The sequence below is a fragment of the Monodelphis domestica genome, chromosome 5 (genome assembly GCF_027887165.1).
Source record: "Monodelphis domestica isolate mMonDom1 chromosome 5, mMonDom1.pri, whole genome shotgun sequence".
NCBI classification, from domain to species: domain Eukaryota; kingdom Metazoa; phylum Chordata; class Mammalia; order Didelphimorphia; family Didelphidae; genus Monodelphis; species Monodelphis domestica.
The window spans coordinates 29,128,123-29,151,047 of record NC_077231.1 but is presented as its reverse complement, the minus strand read 5'-3'; the positions used below and the strand labels follow the sequence as shown (position 1 = coordinate 29,151,047).

The 22,925-nt window shown below is 37.0% G+C and overlaps 2 protein-coding genes across 2 annotated transcripts; both read left to right on the top strand.

The window, feature by feature from the left end:
- The first annotated feature begins 265 nt into the window (after positions 1–265).
- Positions 266–1,204, top strand: LOC100025368 (olfactory receptor 6C74-like). The gene has a single exon (XM_001376293.3). The coding sequence runs from the start codon at positions 266–268 to the stop codon at positions 1,202–1,204; it is 939 nt and encodes a 312-aa protein (XP_001376330.3).
- Positions 1,205–16,834: 15,630 nt separating this feature from the next.
- On the top strand, positions 16,835–17,773 carry LOC100017000 (olfactory receptor 6C74-like). The gene has a single exon (XM_001365124.3). It carries the CDS (start codon positions 16,835–16,837, stop codon positions 17,771–17,773), a length of 939 nt encoding a protein of 312 aa, XP_001365161.2.
- The last annotated feature ends 5,152 nt before the right edge of the window (positions 17,774–22,925 follow it).

Here is a 22,925-nt window from a genome sequence, read left to right as displayed (position 1 = left end):
TTTTGTAATCTTTCAGAAGTTTGGACCATATGTAAATTGTTATGTCTTCAGGAAATGCTTATGGAGGCAAATATATTGAGGGAAAATGTGATTTAAAGAAAAATATGAACATATATACTACATATACTATATATGTAAATAAATTATTATTATCAGTGTCCTATGAGATGAGAATGACTATGTTCTTCTGTTGTCTTCAGTTTCTTATTTTTTCCTTATCTTTCTTATTTTCATAACTAGAAATAGTGGAAATCTGACATCAATGATGGGAAATCATACAACAGTGACAATGTTTATCCTCCTAGGATTGACAGATGATCCACAGTGGAAAATTGTGCTTTTTCTTTTTCTGTTCCTTACCTACATATTAAGTGTAGCTGGCAACCTGACCATCATCCTTCTCACCTTGTTGGACCCCCATCTTAAGACTCCCATGTACTTCTTCCTTCGAAATTTTTCCCTCCTGGAAATTTCTTATACAACTGTTTGCATCCCTAAATTTCTGGTTAGTATTGCAACTGGGAATAATACCATTACCTATAATTGTTGTCTTACCCAGTTGTTTTTTGCCTTCCTTCTTGGGGCATCTGAATTTTATCTTCTGGCTGCCATGTCCTATGACCGTTATGTTGCCATTTGTAAACCTCTGCATTACACAACCATTATGAGCAGCAAAGTCTGTACCCAGCTTGTTCTTAGTTCTTGGGTATCTGGTTTCTTGATTATCTTTCCAGGTCTCATTGTAGGACTCCAACTGGATTTCTGTGCCTCTAATGCTATTGATCATTTCTATTGTGACACTGCTCCCATGTTACAGCTCTCCTGTACAGATACACAGTTCCTTGAGCTCCTTAGCTTTATTTTAGCTTTAGTGACACTTTTATTTACTTTAGCATTAGTGATTCTATCTTACTCCCTTATTGTCCTGACAATACTGAGAATTCCTTCTGCTAGTCAGAGAAAAAAGGCATTTTCTACCTGTTCCTCTCACATGATTGTCCTCTCCCTCTCTTATGGCAGCTGTATTTTTATGTACATTAAACCATCAGCTAAAGAGAGAATATCTTTAACCAAAGGAATATCTTTACTCAATACTTCAGTTGCCCCTTTATTGAACCCCTTTATTTATACCCTAAGGAACCAGCAAGTAAAACAAGCTTTCAAAGATGCAATCCAAAAAACAGTACCTTTTTCAAGGAAATGAGAATGTTATTGACTTCTGATGACTCTATGTAGTCAGATTAAACTACCAGAAATAATTAAAAATAATTTCTAAGGATTATTATATTTATGAAAAACTCAATGACCATTGAGACTACAGGTTATGTCTTCATCACTGCTTTCAACTCAAAGTAGATTTTTAGAAAATGAAGGCAATGGGTAGTAATTGGTTGGTATAGATCACAGTCCCAGAGAATGAGATTTGTAATTCTAGATTAGAATTTCAGATATATCATAGGCTTTTTGAATGGAATGTCAAGTATATGATGGAAATTAATGGGGAAAATTCTGAGAAACAGATAGCTATGATCAATACAGCTTCAAATAAAATAATTGATAGGGAAGATGATGTATACATAAATCTAAAAAGCTACAACACATTTTCTATGACACAAGGGGAATAATAGCAGATATTCATCAATACCCTGGGGAAATATTCAGAAAGTACAGAATATTCAAAGAACAGAAATAACATTTTTGGCCTCATATTTATGCATGCAAATATATCAAGTCTAGAAAGCAAAATGAAATAAGAGGTTCCAAAAAACATGATTATATTTATAAATGAATGTTGGTAAGATGTAACTGATGACTTTTGCATCACAAGGAAAATCTATACCTTTAAACAAAATCGCTACCTTCCATCTTAGAATCAATACTGTTCATCAGTTGCAAGTCAGAAGAGCAATAAGGGCTAGGCAATAGGTATTCAATGAGTTGCCCAAGGCCACACAATTAGGAAGTGTCTGAGGACAGATTTGAACATTGGACTTCCCATCTGTAGGCTTGACTCTCAATACACTGAGCCACCTTGCTGCCTCTGCCTTTTTTTTTTCAAAAGTCACAAATGAAATTAAAATCTGGTGAAGTAAAGGTATACAATAATACAATGATAGTTAATTAAGGTGAGTTCCCTTGATGAATGTGTGAAAGGATGAGCCTTTAAATAGAACATTTCACAGGCTTCTCCAGATTGAGAGACTGGGAATGTGCTCACTTGGCACTTTCTTAAGAAGATAAAAGATAAATTTGGACTGGTTTCAGTAACTGTGGGTACTCTCATGATGCTTATTTGATTAGAATTTTAGAATAACTAACTGTTAGAAGGAGCCATCTCTCTAGATAGCCAAGAAAAGAGAGCCAATAGGCACAAATCTTGGGACCTTCTTTGGATTTCCCATTGTGCTTTTCTTCTTAAGCACAGTGTTAAAGGAGTGGGGATGAGATTTATCCCTATCTTTCTCTACCAAAACCCTGTAATAACTATTTTGGTGAAGAAGCAGATGGGAGTTGCATATTTTTTTTTCATATACTCAGCCTAAAAGGAAAGCTACAGAGAATAGTTTCCTAGTCCAAGAGACAGTAATGATCATAGCAGTGAAAGAGTATCCATGTAACACATAGATGTGATGTGTTCATCTACATGAACCAAGAGGAGTGTTTGTAGACAATGTGGTGGAGTTTCACTATCTTTTTTAGAGCAAGGGAGTATTGGAAAGATTTCAAGGAATTTCCAGGTAATATGATTCTACAATCAAGCCTTCTAATGAAAAAGAGATTTCTTGTACTATGCCAGTATTTAGGATTGCCTCAAGAGAAATCAAAAGAACAAACATTTGAAGATATGACATTTGAGAATATAAATGAGACTTTCTGAGAAGTATGCCTCTTGGGGAAAGATGAGGATTATCCATATGCTTCCTAAAGATATGGGATAAACGTCTAAATCTATGATATTCAGAAAAGTACAGAAGTTCTAAACCTTGCTCTTCCCACCATTACTAAAAGTGATTTGGACCATGCAATTCTAGTGTGAAGGGACATGGAGTTACTATCTAGTAGCATCAGGCTATATTTACATTCTAGGAATAATCCAAAGTATGCAGTGGCACTAATGAGTCTGAAATGGACTTACAGTCCTATGGTACAGTCTGTGGGAATATCAAAGTGTTGTATTACTGAGAACTTTAAGTTCAGTTTTCTTCTGAACTTTGAAAGTTGTCTCAAGAGTAACCTCAAGAACAAGCATTTTAAGAGATGACATTCTAAAATGAAGAGATTTTTTTGATTTTAGAATCTTTTGTATTTTTTTTGAGATGAAATAAAAGTTTTTTTTATCCTCCATATGATATAAATTAATTGCCTTAATTACTTGTATAATTGACAAGCTACCTTCAGAAATTACTCAGAAAGAACTGCAATAATGACTCAAGTTTCAGTGAGTAGACTCGGTCCATGCATGGATATTTATGGGGGGAAATTCCCCCCACCCACCCAAAGAAAGATGAAACATGATGGAGACAATATGGCTAAAGATGAATGAACAAACAAGAACTACTCTAATAGGAATGTATTCCAGACCCAGTTGGAAGGAATAACTGAAAGAGCATTCCTGGGAACAGATAACAAGGTCAACTGATATATAGAATGTGGGGAATTTTAATTATCTAGACCCCTATCTCAGCTACAAAAACTGATTTGAAATATGACATTTAAGGATCAGTTAAAGCAGCTAGTAAATGTTTAGCCTGGAGAATAAAATCTATTGGGATGATTTGAAATTGTCAACTGAAAGTATATTTATAGGACAAGTTAATCTTTACAGGTGTCATGTGGAAGGATTCATCTTGTTCCACTTGAGTTGGATCTAAGAGCACTAGATTAGAAATGTACAGAAAAGCAGATTTCAGCTGTATATGTAAACTCTTATGAATTAGAGTTGCCTGAATGTGGAATCAATTGCCTTATGAGATAATGAGTCTCCTTTAAACAAATGTCATCTGAAAGAGTCTTGGCAAACCACCTGAAATACTGAAAAATAATTTGTGTGTTAAAACTTTCAGTAATGTTTATAGTACTATCCCTTTTCTCTGAATTTTACTAGCTTTGGTATCAAGGTGTGAATTGCTTTCTTTCTTCCTATGCCTATATATTTAACATTTTATAATGTTCATTTGAATTATATCACACTAAAATGTAGAGTACTGATTTTTATTGGAAAGAAATAGGTGGAAGACCCCTTGAGGGGATTCTCCCCTTTCAAAAATCACTTCTAATCAGTCAAAGAGCAAGGTCACAATCCCTGTAGGCTCTGGCCATAGTCAGAAATAAAGAAGTAATAATTGATCAACAAATCATGAACAAGTACAATTAAAAATTGATTTATAGTTTCTTATTCTGTGCTATGCCTATCTAATCTCTTGCTTCCTACTGGAAGAGGAAGTAAGGCAGAACTTTTCATCTGGCCTGGCATCTTCAATCCTTTGGGTACATATTCCTTGAGGGAAGAGGAAAAGGAAGTGTAGTATGAGATGGAATTTCCAATTATGATTACATTTGTACACGTTCCCCCTTTTCTCAACTGTCCCTTGCTTAATTTCTAGTCTTTTGAGGTTATAGAAGAGGAAAAATAGAGGCTTTGTGCCTTCCAGCTTTTGCTCCACATATTTTCTGCCATATGGAATGGATTAAATTATATAACATAAAGAGATGTGAAAAATCATTATAGAGAGGGGAGGATAAGGGTGGTTGTAGGCAATGCTTAAACTTTACTCTCATTGTAACTGGCTCAGAAAGGGTAAAACAAGTATAGTCAGTGGGGTATAGAATTCTATTTTACCCCACAGAGAAGTCTGGGAAGAAGACAAGGGAAGAGGGAGGGAGAAATGGTGGTGGGGGTGTGTGTCAAAAAGCAAAATACTGGTGAGGAGGAACTGGGAGAAAGGGTATTGATCAGGATTTAAAGGGGACAATATGGTGGAGGGCAATACACAGTTTGTAATCATAATGCTGAATGTGAATGGGATAAACTCACCCATAAAATAGAGTCAGATAGCAGAGTGGATTAAAAAAAGAATTGTACTATGTGTTGTTTACAAGAAACACATTTGAGGCAGGGTGACACAAACAGATACAAGGTAAAAGGCTGTAGCAGAATTTATTATTCATCATTTAAAATAAAAAAAAAACAGGAATAACAATCATAATACCAAACAAAACTAAAGTAGAAGCTGATCTGATTAAAAGAGGTATGGAAGGAAATTACATTTTGCTAAAGGGTACTATAAATAATGAAGTAATATCATTACTAAATATTTATGCTAAAATGCTAAAATGCACCAAATGGTGTAGCATCTAGATTTATAAGGAAAAAATAAAGGAGCTCAAAGAGGAAGTAGATATTAAGATTATACTAGTGGGGGATCTCAACCTCTCCCTTTCAGAACTAGATAAATCAAACTAAAAAAATAAATGAGAAAAAAAAGTAAGGGAAGTGAATAAAAAGCCTGAAAAATTAGAGTTAATAGATATCTGGAGGAAATTTAACTGAGATAAAAATGAATATTTTTTTGTCAGCAGTACATGATACATATACAAAGATCGACCATGTAGTAAGGTATTGATACTATTGCAAACAAATGCAGAAAAGCAGAAATAATAAATGTCACTTTTCCAGATCTTAATGTAAGAATTTTACTTAACCAGGGGCCATGGAAAGGAAAATTTAAAATTAATGGGAAACTAAATAATCTAACTCTTTAAAACTGGTGGGTCAAAAAACACATCAGAGACACAATTACAGACTTCATTAAAGAGAATAACAATAAGGATACTAAATATAAAAATCTATGTCATATAGCCAAAGCAATACTCAGGGGAAATTTTATATCTTTGAGTACCTAAAGCAACAAAATTGAGAGGGAGGAGATCAATGAATTGGGATCATAACTTAAAAAAATTAGAAAAAGAACAAATTAAAAATCCCCAGATAAAAATTAAATTGGTAATGCTAAAAATTAAAGAAAAAAATAATAAAATTTAAAGTAAAAGTACTATCTAATAGATAATATCAGGAGTTGATACTTTGAAAAAAACAAATAAAATAGGTAAAGTACTGGTTACTTTAATTAAAAAGAAAGAAGAGAAGAAAATTAACAATATCAAAGATGAAAAGGATAATCTCGCCTCTAATGAAGAGGAAATTAAGGTAATTATTAAGAATCATTTTGCCCAATTATATGGCAACAAATATGATAATCTAGGTGAAATGGGTGAATATTTGCAAAAATATAGATTGATTAGATTAACAAAAGAGGAAATTGGATATTTAAATAATCCAAACACAGAAAAAGAAATTGAACAAGCTATCAAGGAATTTCCTAAGAAAAAATTTCCAGGGCCAGATCAATTCACCAGTGAATTCTATCAAACATTTAAAGAACAACTAATCCCAATACAAGTTATTTGACAAAAGGAGTCCTACCAAATCCTTTTTATGACAAAAAATAGTATTGATTCCAAAGCCAGGCAGACCAAAAACAGAGGGGAAAAACTACAGACCAATTTCCTTAATGAATATAGATGCAAAAAATATTAAATAAAATACTAGTAAAAAGACTCCAGCAAGTTATCATGAAGATTATTCACTATGACCAGGTGGGATTTATACCAGGAATGCAAGGATGGTCTAATATTAAGAAAACCATTCACATAATTTACCACATAAATAACCAAACTAACAGAATTCCCATGATTATCTCAAAAGAGGCAGAAAAAGCCTTTGACAAAATACAACACTCATCCCTATAGAAAACACCAGAAAGTATAGAAATTGAAGGGCCATTTCTAAAATAATAAACATTATATATTTGAAACCATCAGCAAATTTCATCTGCAATGAGGAAAAGTTAGAAACCTTTCCAATAATATCAGGAGTGAAGCAAGGATGTTCATTATTACTATTATTTAACATTGTACTAGAAACACTAGCAGTAGCAGTTAGAGAAGGGATTAAAGTAGGCAATGAGGATACTAAACTATCACTCTTTTCAGATGATATGATGGTATACTTAAAAAAAAATCCTAGAAAATCAACTAAAAGGCTAGTGGAAATAATTAACAAGTTTAGCAAAGTTGCAGGGTACAAGATAAACCCACATAAATCATCAGCAATTCTATATATTTCCAACAAAACTCAGTAGCAGGAATTAGAAAGAGAAACTCTATTTAAAAATCTCCCTAGACAATATAAAATATTTAGGAATCTATCTGCCAAGATAAATACAGGAATTATATGAACACAACATCAAAACACTTTTTACACAATTAAAAATAGATCTAAATAAATGGGAAAGCATTAATTACTCATGGGTAGGATGAACTAACATAATAAAAATGACAATCCTATCCAAATTAATCTACTTATTCAGTTCTATACCTATCAAACTACCAAAACACTTTTTTATAGGATTAGAGAAAATCATAACAAAATTCATCTGGAAGAACAAAAGATCAAGAAAGTCCAGGGAAATGACAAAAAACAATGTGAAGGATGGGGGCCTATCAGTACCAGATCTTAAATTGTACTATAAAGCAGTGGTCATAAAAACAATATGATAGTGGCTAAGAGACAGAAGGGTGGATCAGTGGAATGAACTTAGCAAGTGTAAATGAAAATATTGGGCAAAGAAAAATGGATCTGCAAAAAGCAAAGGAGCTCAGAACTTTTGGAACACCAATCATCAAAGGAGAGGAGATTGTTCCAATGAAACCTTGGAAAAAGCAGTTATGAAGCTCCAGCTGCCCGACGACTATATATCCTTCTTGGCTGTTTCTACCTTAAGGTGACAGATCCCTTTATCTCCTCTCTAGCCATTGCTTTCTACCTATACTGTGAGCTGAAGAGAAATTTGGCTTTTGCCTAGAGGAGACTTGTCAGCAGTGCTGTTAATATCTACCCTTAGGGGAAGATAAGTTTGTTGTCTGAATTGATTAGATTTCAAAATCTTCAATCAACAAGATAATTTAGAAATTAGGGAGACCCATAATTTCCCTCTTTTCCCCCAACCTCTTCTTACCCCTTTTCCCCCAAAGAATAAAATATCTAGTTAAAGGACTAGTTATGGGATTTGGTTATTAGTGGGAAAATCTTCAACTTAACATCTATGAGAAGATTCTTCATCCAGGCAATTAGGGAAAGAAACAGGAAGTAGTGTAGGGGAGGGGCTCAAGATTCAGTCTCTTACTTGACTTCCTCCTGGTGCAACTTCTCTAAAATTCCCCACCACTATAATTTACCAAGTTTCATTATCTACTACACAAGCTAGTGTTCGATTAACCCACAATAAACTGCTGGGAAAACTGGAAAACAATATAGGAAAAATTGGGTTTAGATCAACATCTTACACCCTATACCAAAATAAATTCAAAATGGGTAAATAACAAATATAAAGAGTGAAATCATAAATAAACTAGGTGAACATAGAATAGTATACCTGTCAGAACTGCGAGAAAGGAAGATATTGAAGACCAAGCAAGAGATAGAGAATATTGTAAAATGTAAAATGAATGACTTTGATTATATCAAATTAAAGATGTTTCTGTATAAACAAAACCAATACAACAATAATTAGGAGGAAAACAACAAACAGGGAGAACATTTTTATAATAAAACTCTCTGGCAAAGGTTTAGTTTCCCAAATATATAAGAAACTAAATCAAATCTACAAAAAATCAAGCCATTCCCCAACTGAAAAATGGTCAAGCAACATGTGAAAGGGAATTCTTTTTTCTCTTTGTCTATGTTGAGTTAATCAACCAAAAACATGAAAACACCCCTACTTAACACCAAGTAAGGGAGTTCACAGTCACTTACTTGGGGAACTCTACCCTTTTAACTCAACCAGCTCCTGAAGGGGAATGCAGAAGTCTTTTCCTGGGTGGCTGAGGGGATAGGAAGCCACAAGAGGAAGAAGAGCTAGAGTTATCTGATTATCTGTGAACCTGCTTCTATCAAGAAATCCTATTACTACTTTTCCTTCACCTGCCAACAAAAACTCTAGGCTCAGAAGGAGTTTGGGTTTTGGACATTCTCATCTGAGTTAGCCTGCCTACTTCTGCGTCTCCCCTTTGCCTCCTTTGGATTCGATTGAGATTTAAACTAGAGAGGTTAGCTTAGAAATGAGGAAAGAATGACAGCTAGAAAGGAGTTAGAGTCCTTTGGGACTTGGACTCAAACATCTGCGATCCAGCTATTGTGGGATTAGCTCAGGGCATCCTCTTCCCTTTCCCCATCTCTACTTGTCTTCCCCTTTCCAAATAAAATCTTAGTACTGTCAGGGGTGTGGGGTGTATGGAGTGCTCAGGGAGGGGTAGTATCTCTGGTATGGAGGGCTTGTCGTGCCTCTCCAGCCTCTGACCCCCACCTGACACCCAGCTCTCACTTGTGGCTCCCAGTAGCTGTTAGCATGCGACAGCGGCCACACCCTGGGCAATGGCTTCAACAGGTCGGCTAAACCTTGTGAGGGTAGCCATCGGGTTGTCGACCCCTGGTGAACCAGGGCTTTGCTCACCCAGCATGTGAAGACTGTTTCGGTGGAACAGGCTGAAGAAACCAATAAGAAGGTTCAATGGCTGAGATGGTGACGCAGCAAAACACTGTGGAGTACTTAGGGTGTGTTGGAGCACAAAAAACCACACGGCCATCCAATGCAGCTGAGGAAGTCTCCAGGTGCCACTGGACCTAGGCTTCCAAAGCCGAGAGAGTGGGACTGTCTCTGTGCATCGACTTTTCCACTTAAATCTCCTTCACGCACAAGTATCTTTGTGCACACTCATCTATCCTAACCCCGTCCACCCTCTTCAAGACCTGCGGTGATGGGGGAGTGGCGAAACAACAGGTGGAGATGACCACTGGCAGTTGTAGTCACGATCCTGCACGTAGGCGGCCCACGGACCAATGGTCAATCGGCTCTGTAGGGCAGCAGAGACGTTCGGCAGCATCCTGGGAGACTGAGCAGCCCTCTCTAGGAAAGCACTGCTTACCCTAATCAAGGGAGGGGACTAGAAAAGGTGTCCCAAACATTACCTGCCCTACAAACACCCGGTCAGCACACCGCAGCTGGCAGGTTATTCCTTTAAGCAGTGGAAATCAAAACAAACAAAATACAAAGAAACTCCTACTAGGAGCATGGAACATCAGGACATTACTTGATAGAGAGAATACCCCAAGACCTGAGAGAAGAACAGCTCTAATCAGTAAAGAACTGGTGCTATATAACATTGACATCGCAGCCCTAAGTGATATACGCTTACCAGAAGAGGGATCACTCAGCGAACCCACCACTGGATACACCTTCTTCTGGAAAGGTGGAACCTCAAATGAAGACAGAATCTTCGGTGTTGGCTTGGCTATCAAGACCAGTTTGCTCAAACAGCTGCCAGACTTGCCTGTGGGCATCAGTGAGAGGCTCATGAAGATCCGTTTACCTCTCAGCAAAGACCGGTATGCCACAATCATCAGCGCATATGCCCCAACACTGACCAGCACAGAGGAGACCATCGAGCAGTTCTACTCTGACCTGAGTGCCGTTCTGCACTCAGTGCCCACAAATGACAAGCTGATACTACTGGGAGACTTCAACGCCTGCGTTGACCAGGACCATGGAAGATGGAAAGTAGTGCTCAACAAACACGGCATGGGCAAAATGAACAACAAAGGCCTACTGCTACTCAGCAAATTCTCAGAGTTTGAACTCACCATCACGAACACTGTGTTCAGAATGGCAAACAAATATAAAACAATGCGGATGCACTCACGATCAAAACAGTGGCATCTCATTGACTACATCATTGTATGCCGGCGAGACATCAGGGATGTAAACATCACCAGAGCCATGAGAGGAGCTGAATGCTGGACAGACCACCTATTGGTTAGAGTGACTCTTCAAATGTGCATTGTACTTCGCCATCCAAAACGCTCCCAGACAGTTCGCGCATTTTACAACGTGAGTCATCTTAGAGATCCATCTTATTTGCAAACATTACAGTCCTACCTGGACGACAAGCTGTCTGCAAAGGGACCACTCACTGGAAGCTCAACCAAGAAATGGAACCAGTTCAGAGACACAGTGAAGGAAACAACAAAGGCAGTCCTAGGCCCCAAACAATGCAACCACTAGGACTGGTTCGACGAGAACAACACTGCTATTGAAGACCTATTGAGCAAAAAGAACAAAGCCTTTATGGAGTGGCAAAATAACCCAAACTCTGCACCTAAAAAGTACAGATTCAAGTCTCTCCAAGCCACGGCGCAGCGTGAGATCAGGAAGATGCAAGACTGATGGTGGGAAAAAAAGGCAGAAGAAATCCAGCGTTTTGCTGATACGAAAAACTACAAACAATTTTTCAGTGCCCTCAAGACTATCTATGGGCCATTAAAACCCACCACCACTCCCTTGCTATCCTCTGACAGTGACACTCTCATAAAAGATAAAAAAGGCATCAGCAACAGGTGGAAAGAACACTTCAGTCAGCTTCTCAACCGACCCTCTTTAATCGACCAAAGCTCCCTTGACCAGATCCCCCAAAACCGCACCATTGAACAACTTGACATTCCTCCTTCAATAGAGGAAGTCCAAAAGGCCATTAAACAAATGAGTGCAGGCAAGGCACCTGGTAAAGACGGGATCCCAACCGAGGTGTACAAGGCCTTAAATGGAAAGGTGCTCCAGGCATTCCACATAGTGCTGATCAGCATATGGGTAGAGGAAGACATGCTCCCAGAACTCAGAGATGCCTCCATCATAACCCTATACAAGAACAAAGGCTCACGAGCAGCCTGTGACAACTACAGAGGCATCTCACTACTCTCCACTGCTGGAAAGATCCTCGCCTGTGTTATAGTCAACAGAGTCCTATCATCTGTTTCAGAGCAGAACCTGCCTGAATCACAATATGTCTTCCGACCAGATCACAGCACCATCGACATGGTCTTCACGGTGAGGCAAATGCAGGAAAAATGCCTTGAGAAGAACCTAAGTCTCTACATTGTCTTCATAGACCTGACAAAGGCATTCAACACAGTGAACAGGGATGCATTGTGGGTGATCCTCAGCAAGCTTGGGCTCCCCAGCAAAATTTGTCAAACTGATCCAGCTCTTTCATGACGACATGACAGAGGAAGTCCTATCGGGGGGAGAGACTTCCGATTGCTTCAACATCTCCAATGGCATGAAACAAGGCTGTGTCCTCGCTCTGGTACTATTCAACCTATTTTTCACACAAGTATTATGACACGCTGTGATGGATATAGAACTGGGCGTCTATATCAAATACTGGCTGCATGTGTGAGATTTAAAATGGTTGAGGTCTTAAACTGTAGTGGTTAAAATAGTGGAAGATATAAATTGTGATAGATATGAGAGAGGGTGAGTAAGTTTGACCGCAGAAATATGTTTCACTATAGTGTCTTGGGTTTAAAATCAAATATAAGGTGGTTGCCAGGGAAATATTCCCAATTATTCAAATACCCAAGACAATTGGGTTTTATAGAGATTTTAATTAACAATATAATGAGTAATCAAAGAAAGAGAGAGAGAGTAAGAAAGGAATAAGTATGAAGGGCCTCAAGCCAATATGGCCTAGACCTGAGTCTTAAAAGAGAAATCAGTCAGTTTTTTTACACTCACCACAAGGTCTGACTAAACAAGGATACCAGGCCAGCATCCTTCCTCAAAGAGTCTTCCAGCCAGAGATTGTTTCAAAAGGCCTCTCTCAAGAGCCTCCAGAGCTCCTACCCCAGAGGGACAGAGCCCCTCAGAGGAGCTCCTTAAGGAGCTCTCCTTCAGAATGAGATCCTCCAGAATGAGAATCAGAAATCAAGACCTTTTGCTCTTCTCTGAGCTCTGATTTTTAAGGGCAAAATTTCCTTTGTCACCTCCCCTAAGTCCTTACATCTACCAAACACTGTAGATGTAGAGGCTTGTCTCTACTGAAAGTCCAGAAAGAAGTCAGCCTTTTCACTCACCCATGTGGTAGTTCAAAGGGAGAAATTCAAGAACAATCTCACCAAATTTCAGAGTCTCAGGCCCACAAAACACATTCTTTACCAGCCTTGATGCTTCTTTGCATCACTTCCTGTGTATTGCTACCACTTTATGTGGAAAGCTACCAATTGTAGCTTTAGCTTTGCTTAGGACTGCTCAAGGGGCAGTCAGTCATTGCTGATTCATCACCCACTTTAGCTCTCATGGGTCACAGACCTCCCCCAATTAAGGATAAAATGAGCTGTATACACTTCATGTGATTAAATCTAAAAATAGGTAGGGGAGAGTTAATCCCATCTTCACAACACAGAGACTGATACATTGTGGCACAGTCAAATGTAATATACTTTTCTACTAGCAGCAATGCAATGATCCAGGACAATCCAGAGGTACTTATGAGAAAGATCAGAGGAAGAACTATGGGAATAGAAATGCAGAAGAAAAACATATGTTTGATCACATAGTTTGATGGGGATGTGATTAGGGTTTTGAAGTTAAAAGATCACTCTACTGCAGATATGAGTAAAATGGAAATAGGTTTTGAGCAATGATACATGTATAGCCCAGTGGAATTGCTTGTCATCTCTGGGAGGGGGGAAGGAAAAGAGGTGAGGAAAATAATGAATTATGTAACCATGGAAAGATATTCTAATTTAAAAAATTTTATTTAATTTAAAAAAGACAATAGATTGAGATGAAACTCCTTTAGTCTCCTCCAGGCAAATATATAAAGCATAAAGCTATGAAGAAAACGTGTAACTGAATATTTTCAGACATTTAATTGGCATTATGAAATCAAAGTTCAATGATAAGAATACATTTAAAATAATTAATATCCATACAATTGCAGTCTGTACACATTTCATTCAACTTAAAAATGAATATATTTTATCTACCTAACAAAACATATTTAAAAATAAATAAATAATAATGATAGGAGATAAATAATTCGTCTCAGGACCATTTCTTTCTGATCCTCATTGAACTAAATGAGATTAATGGAATTAAAATTCCTACTACTAACGAAAATAATAAATGGAAGTGTGATGGTGGTGGTTCAGGACCAGTCTGTGTGACTCTAGGAAACTCATTTTTTTTCAGTGATCCAAGACAACTCTAAGACAATTAATTACCAAAGAATCTCTAATTTGTCGGGATGGCAAGAATTTCCTGATAAGAAAGCTCTCTACGATGATGACACCATAGTGTCAAACCTCAAATAGTCAAGGCACAATACCACATGCTGGGGATAGAGGAAATTTCCTGTTCTCAGGAATTTAACAATTTAGTTATAGGAATTAGCCCTTGTGTTAGCTGATAAAGATGCCAAAAACAAAAAGCGTCATAATTTAAAAGCTTGCAATATCAAAGGAGAAGAAATGCCTGCAAGATAGAATATATGTATGGAAATGATTTCTCCACCTGAAATTTTCCTAAAAACAATGTTTTCTCTCTCTTATGAAAATCACCTTCAGCTTTCTATTATAGTTACTTTTATATATGTGATAACTCCCTTCTCAGATTCAGAGGACATGGGAATCTTAGCCAAAGTTAGCTTCCCCTGTAGAATTCAGAACACAGATTTCTGCAATTTTAGATAACAGATTATTGGATGATGTATATAATTGCCCAAAGCACCTAATCCTTAATGTTGTCCACCTTGCCATGGTTTGTCTTGCTATATCCTGCTCACCTATCCCTGTGGACTCCATCCCCTAAGTCCCACATTTGAGATTCTCACAAAAGTCAATTAGGCTGAGGATTCATTAGCAACTTCTGAATAGATCCCTAGGGCCACTTGTTTGTTCATGAAAGTAACAATGCATTTAAAAAGCACCAGGTAAGAAATGCCTAATTCTTGTGGACTCAAGATTTTAAAAGATAACACAAATCTCCCTGTCTAAGGAACAGCATTGTTATTATATTCCTATCATAGCAATGCTGCCATAGCATCTCCCATATGATAAACAGTGTGTTCCTTCTATATTTATGAAGTCCAGAAAATTATGTTCCACTGTTATAACCAGGACCCAAGACTTCAGATCTGGGACCATGCCTCAGTGCATGAATCATTTCCTATTTTGATGATTTCTATGGATATGAATATGCATTTGTGAGAGTGCACTGATGTAGGAGGCAGAGACAGAAATGACTTGAGTTTCCTCAAGTTTAGTATCAACCTATCACATTTCACCAGTAAACATTAAGTTCTAAATAAATAAAAAAAAAAGGACTTTCAGAAAAGTGAGTATGTTCTGTGTATTTTACCCAGTTTTTCATTTTTCTCTGTGCTATGAATGGAAAATATGTGAAAATATGGGTATTCTTCAAATTATTACCCTCCCCATGAAAATCTGAACAAACATATCTGTGAGGTCTGCAGAACAGGAGAGTAAATTTAAAAAATTGCTTGACTATGTATTTGTCACTTGGACAAAAATGGTAAATACTATCTGCTTTTTGTAGGTCTTCTTCAATTGTGGGAAATGCATTGAAGACATATGGAGAACAGAAAGGATTAGAAAATAAATCATTGTTTTCTTTGAAAACCTTTCTCATAGAGAAAAGTCATTGAACAGAGAAGTGAAGGTTTTGTGTGCACATGTGGGTGTGTTTGGGTAACAAGTATAGGTAGCTTTTTCAAGTAAATTAGCTGAGAGATTGAAAACAGGTTGAAGAGGTAGTAGGGTCTAGATAACTTTGTTTGTTTTTTCCCTTTTAAAGGATGAGGGAGACTAGCATATTTGTAGGTAGGAGAGAAGAAACCATTAGATATTGAAACGTAGATAACAATCTGTGGGAAATGATCAGAGGGAATGGGATCAAGGGCACTTGTAAAGATAATTTAAAAAATGAAAAAGCCTATAGCTTGTGTTTCTATCCTGCTTTAAAGTGCAAGCTTTCTTTAAGGTTATACTTGAAGAATGTAATCTCTCTAATCCCTAGAAAGCCATAAAGACATTAAGGATGGATCTAGTAATAGATTCATGTTTGTGGTCAAAGTAAAATTGGAGCTAAAAGAAAGAGGCTTGGCAACCATAGGTTAATTTTATTTTTTGGTCACTATTACAAGTGAACTTTTCACCAAAGTATAAAAGAGAAGTATCCGTATCAATAAATGACATATGGAGTAGTTTGGTGAGTTGGGAGATAGACATTCAGACTTGGAGAAAGGATGTCTTGAGTTAAAATTTGGGCTTAGATATACATCCAAGTTGTTAGACCTTGGGCAATTGCTCAGCCCTTACTGTCCTTCTGGTTTGAAAACAGATAGTATTGATTCTAAGGTAGAAGGTAAGTTATTAAAAAAAAAAGAAAAAGAAATAAATACATGACATGCTCAGATAAGTGAAATCATGGATTTAAAAAATACATCAATAGAAAAAAATACTGGTCCCATAGTTACATCTTTCCCATTCATAAAAACTCAACAGTCAAACTTGATTTTCTACCAATGGATGATTCAATTGGTGAATTGTCACACATTGATTGGCCACCTTAATTTATTATCTTTCAGCTGACTTGTGAAGGCTCATTATTTGTTGTATATTCTCAGGGAATGCAAACTTATTTTCATTTTGGTATAAATATCATAACTGGAAAGGCAAATCTAATGAAGAACCACTAATTAAAAAGGTAAAGATCATTTTTTACAATACTGCATGCATTGTTCTCTCCCCATTAGATGGGATAATCAATAGTAATCATTCTCTTGGGTATCTTGAATATTTTATGATTGGGTTTTTCTTATTTTCACATCTAGACATGGTAAAAATCCAACATCAATAATGAGAAATCATACAATGGTGACCATGTTTATCCTCTTAGGATTGACGGATGATCCTCAATGGAAGATTGTACTTTTTACCTTTCTGTTCCTTACATATATATTAAGTGTTGCTGGCAACTTGACTATCATCCTTCTCACCTTGTTGGACTCTCATCTCAAGACTCCCATGTACTTCTTCCTTCGAAATTTTTCCCTCCTGGAAATTTCTTATACAACTGTCTGCATCCCTAAATTTCTGGTTAGTATTGCAACTGGGGACAAAACCATTACCTATAATTGCTGTGCTGCTCAGTTATTTTTTGCCTTCCTTCTTGGGGCATCTGAATTTTATCTTCTGGCTGCCATGTCCTATGACCGTTATGTTGCCATTTGTAAACCTCTGCATTACACAACCATTATGAGCAGCAAAGTCTGTACCCAGCTTGTTCTTAGCTCTTGGGTATCTGGTTTCTTGATTATCTTCCCAGGCCTTATTGCAGGCCTCCAACTGGATTTCTGTGCCTCCAATGCCATTGATCATTTCTATTGTGACACTGCTCCCATGTTGCAGCTCTCTTGCACAGACACTGAATTCCTTGAGCTCCTCAGTTTCATTTTAGCTTTAGTGACACTCTTAGTTACTTTAACACTAGTGATTCTATCCTATGTCCACATTGCCCTGACAATCCTGAGAATTCCATCTGCTAGTCAGAGGAAAAAGGCATTTTCTACCTGTTCCTCTCACATGATTGTCCTCTCCCTCTCTTATGGCAGCTGTATTTTCATGTACATTAAACCATCAGCTAAGGAGAGAATATCTTTAACCAAAGGAATATCTTTACTCAATACTTCAGTTGCCCCTCTATTAAACCCCTTTATTTATACCCTAAGGAACCAGCAAGTGAGGCAAGCTTTTAAGGATGCAATCCAGAGAGCAGCACCTTTTTCAAACAAATAATATGTGATCTACATAAAGAACAGAAATAACAGAAAACTAAATGGAGAAAATCTGTCTTTGATTTCATGGGCCATGTTCTCTTTTTCCAATTATAATAATGTATCTCTGTTCCTCTTGTTAACTTTTCCCATTTTTCTTTCCAATCTTTTCTAAGCTGTAGCTTTTGCTTCCTTCTGTTAGAGAATTTCTCAAGTTCTATCCTATTCTATGGATTTCTGAATGAAATGGAACTCTGTGCAGAATTGCTTTTATATTATCTATTTAGTATAACAGTTTGCCAGAATCAATAATTATTTAATAATTAATGTTATGTATAAATCATTAAACATAATACATGTGGAGTGGTGCCTTTTCATGACCTCTAAGAAGTACTTATCTTCTCTTTATTCCATCTTTCATTTTATATAGTTCTATTCTTCCTGAGACATATAAAAGTGAATGCTCCACAGATCAATTATTGATTTTACTGTTTGCCTATGAAAAACAACAAAAAATAATGCAAAATAAAGTGATAACTTACCCTTTTAGTAGATTAGCAATGTATAAATCCAGAGAGAGTGTATCTAGCAATTACAATTCATTAGGCTTTTGGCAATGAATAAAAGATACAAGTATATAGAAGTATGATGGAAAAACTAATTACTATACTCCAGTTTCTTCATCTTTAAAAAATAAAATAGTGACCAGCACATTTAACTTGGGATATATTTTTAATTAAGTGGAATTAATTTTAGAAATGAGTATCAGGTAAAAAAGGCAAATTTTATTCAATGAATTAATGAATGAGTGAAAATACATTTGAGAACTGCCTGGGTTCAAGGAACTTAATAATGAAGTGATTTAATCAGATTTCTTTGTTTTTGTTTTTTTCCCCCTTTAAACCCTTCCCTTCTTAGAATCAATATTGTGCACTGGTTCCAAGGCAGAAGAATGGCAAGGGCAAGGCAATGGGGATTAATTCATTTACTTGTAGACACACAGCTAGAAAGTATTTTAGGACAGATTTGAACCCATGAATTCCCATCTCTAGACCTGGTTCTCAATCCATGAAGTCACCTTGCTGCCCCCAATCTTACCTATTTCATCTGGCAGCATTAGCTCTCTGAGTGATCTATTCTGTGAAATCTCTTCACTAGGGAAGGGAAAAAAACCAACAAACCATGAACAAATCCTATTCTCTAGCAAACACCACTTCTCCTCAGACCCAAAGGCATTGAAAATCACAATGTCTCTGTGCCTACTGTCCTTACTTCTAGTTTGGTTTCAGAAACAACAATGTGAGTAATCAGTCTGGATAAGAGACTCCCAATACAACACTAATATCACCAAGTATTAAACATCTTTTGGGTCAGAGGAGAAGTGTTCAAAGTGGTAGTGGTAAATCCCTCCTGATTAGAGAATTGAAAATCAAAACAACTCAGAGGTACCACATCACACCTATCATATTGTCAATATGATGGTAAAAGAAAATAAATGTTGGAGGGAATATGGCAAAATTGGGACCCTAATGCATTGCTGGTGGAGTTGTGAATTGATCTAAACATTCTGGAAGGCAATTTGGAACTATGCCCAAAGGGCAAGAAAAGACTGTCTGCCCTTTGATCCAGATATAGCACTACTAGGTTTATACCCCAAAGAGATAATAAAACAGTTATATGAAAATATTCATAGTCACACTCTTTGTGGGGGCAAAAAATTGGAAAATGAGGGTGTGTTCTTCAATTGGAGAATGGCTAAATAAATTGTGGTATCTGTTGTTGATGGAATACTATTGTCCTATAAGGAATGATGAACTGCTCAATTTCTATAAGAACTGGGAGGACCTCCATGAACTGATGCTAAGGGAAATAAACAGAACCAAGAGAACATTGTACACAGAAATTGTGTTATGATCAAATGTAATTGACTTTGCTTCTAGAGGCAATGCAATGTGTGAGGACAATCCTGAGGGATTTATGAAAAAGAATACAATCCACATTGAGAGAAAGTACTGTGGAAATAGAAACACAAAAGAAAAACATAATTTATCACATGTTTGTGAAGAAATAATGTTGATAAATTGGAGTTGGGAGGAGAATGATGTGGTCAGATACTTTTTTTTATTGTTCACAAAGTATATTTTAACTCTCCTCTCTGAAGAAATGCCAGGGATAGCTTCCCTTCCCTGGGTCAGTATTGAAGGTTCTTGGAGACAACCCCAAAGTTATTTATTTATGTTTGATAATATGGAAATAAGGATTAATAATAGAGAAAGCCTTCAACTAACAGGGAACTAACTTTCCACCCACTTACTATGTCTGTCTCATGACATAGCCTTTGTTTCTTCTGGCTGCACTAAGACTACCGAACACTTACTAAAAACCCCCCAAAATGCTGACTATAAATCTACCTAAAAATCCTTATTTAATTAATTTAATTTGATGAAGAGAGTCTCCCACCACATATAAATTCAGTCAGCCAAGATGGCAGCTGCTAATTGGCAATTCAGTCACCTTGATATTGTCCAGAGACCAGACATACAACTTCAATCTTTCTCCTTCTCTAAAACTGTTATCCAGCAAAGCAGATCTATCAACTTCTTCTTAAAGATGATTTCTCTCAATCAGGAAAGTAGAAACCCTCTTCAGATGGGATTCAGAGGTCTCTCTTCCCTTTCATCAGCCAAGAGTAAAATCTCAGATGTTTATCTACAACAGCAGCCAGAGTGAAAGCCAGCTCACCAATGGAAGCTTAGTCAGTGAGTGTCCTAGTCAGAGGACCTCACCAATGGACAGAACTTTTCTGTGTTCCTCCTTCTCAGTTCTCTAGTTTCATTCTCAGCCCTCTGCCTTGCCTCAGAGATCTCTTTATCAAATATTTTATTTTAATTAATACTTAATCGATATCCTAATTGCCTCACTACATCTGCGCATATGATTTGGGTTTTTTTGTTTTTAAAAAATCACTCTATTACAAAAATGAATAATATGGAAATAAGTACCAAGTGATAATACATGTAAAACCCAATGGAATTGCTTGTTAGGCCCAGGAGTGGGGAGGAAGAGGAGAGAGAGAAAATGAATCATGTAACCATGGAAAAAAATTTTTTTAAAGTGATAGTAGTGGTTTGACTTGGCTGGCGCATGCCAACTCCTAGCTCTCTCTTAGGTTATCTTTTTTCTTTAGTTAGGCTGGCTTTCCTGCTCTATAGGGGCAGTAAGTCAAATACTGTAAGAATGGCTGACTTCTCCCCTTTAGTAGTTGTTTCTCTGATCAAGGTTACATGATTTATGAGATAGAAACAGAACTGGTGGTTTGGGATATGTTGTCATTTTCAGGGCTCTTGACTTAATCATGAGAAGATACCTCATAAGTCTTATTTAATGTGATTCCACTATCCACTTTTGATGATATATATTGTGTCAAATAATGCCACCATAAAGAATCAAGGAACTATTTATAGGAATTATAAAGTCTGAACAGGTAAGTAAAGATCTCAAGAGCACTGGTTGTGCTTCTTTTATCTTTTAACACTTTTCATTTGTGAACCTTAAAATTTCCCAGACCCTACTTCATAAGGTTGGGTTAAGACTATCCCCCACTTTAAACAATGAAGTAACTTAGATCAGGAATGTGAGAACTCTACTTCACCATACTTAAGCATGCCTTAGGGGAAGATAAAGTTGTAAACTCTTTGCTGAACAGTGAAAAGTACTTAACCCCATACTTATAATAAGGCAAAAAGTTCTTAAGCTGTGCCTATTTTTAGAACTAATACAAAGGGGTGCTAAGTACCTATAAAGGTCAGGCAACTTGTGAATTTACAAGGAGCAAAGAGGTGAAAACTTACTCAGAGATGCTAGTCTACTCAGGTGTGAATTACTCAAAAGATTAGTCTACTCAGGTGTGAACTAAGAATGGTCTGTCCTTTGAAAAATGTCTACTGTGATTGTTAGATATGAGAACTTAGGGGAGGAGACATAGGAGAAAATTCCCTTTAAAAGGAGAAGAGAAACTAAGAACGGGAACAGGCTCTTGAGACACAGTCTGTTGAAGACAGTTTCTTGAGACACAGTCTGTTGAAGACAGTCTCTTGAGACAGTCTCTTGAAGACAGTCTGAGGGAGGCTGACTCTAGCTGGAACTCCCTCTGAGGAGACTCTGTCCCTCTGAATCCTTGCTTGGACAGATCCTGTGGTGAGTGATAAAAGACTGACTGATCCCTCTCCTCCTAGGCTGGCTCATGCCAGTCTAGGCTGGTATAGCCCTTTTCTCATTATTTCCTTTTTCTCTCTTTTTTAAAATTCCTCATTGTTTGAATTGAAATCTCTATAAAATCCAGTTGACTTGGGTATATTTCATAATTGGGAATATTTCCCTGGTGATCACTTTATTTTTAATATAAAAAACATATCTTTGCGGTCACAATTTACTCATCTACTCTTTTATCTACTACAATTTTCTTCCACTATTTTAATTATTACACATTCAAGATGGGGCTTTGAAAATGAAAGGAGGATATAGGAAGTGAAAAGATAGGAGTTCAATGTCATGTGAACAACATAAGGAGGACCAGATATTTTCTCTGATTTCCATTACCTATCACATCTCTTCATAATAGAACTTATGGGACAAAGATAAAAGAATTTTAGTTGCCTTCCATGTCTAGGAAATCTAGAATGTGAAAGAAGATTTTTTTAAACCATGAATTAACACTCACTGACCCATCAGTGTTGGGTTGGACAACCTTGAAACACGAGTGTAGTAGTTCTGCCAGTGTCAGGGTACAAAAACCCTGTGTTTTCAGTGTTATTACTCTCTGAAATGTTAGTGTCAGAGAACTGAGGAAGAAAGGGAGTAGAATAAGATACCAGGACAGCACTGTCTATGTGTGTGTTGGGGCAGGTGGTGAGTTGCAGAGTACTACACAAAATTTGAGGGAAAGAGCATTTGTCTAAGGTTAGTTCCAATGACCTAGAAGCCACTTGGGTCAAAGAACAAGGGGAGTAAACTTTGATTTTCCCAGGGTGGGAGGAACCTGAGATGCTTTGAAGTCAAGCCCCTAAGTAAATTGCTATCAGAGAAGATAGATTCAGAAAGCAAATATGGGGTGATGAAGGCAAAAATAAGGTAATTACCAAAGATCTCAGGAAGAAGAAAACTCAGGAACATGG

Excerpts from the sequence above, each read along its gene's own strand:
- LOC100025368 (XM_001376293.3), top strand. The coding sequence starts at position 266 with ATGGGAAATCATACAACAGTGACAATGTTTATCCTCCTAGGATTGACA.
- LOC100017000 (XM_001365124.3), top strand. The coding sequence starts at position 16,835 with ATGAGAAATCATACAATGGTGACCATGTTTATCCTCTTAGGATTGACG.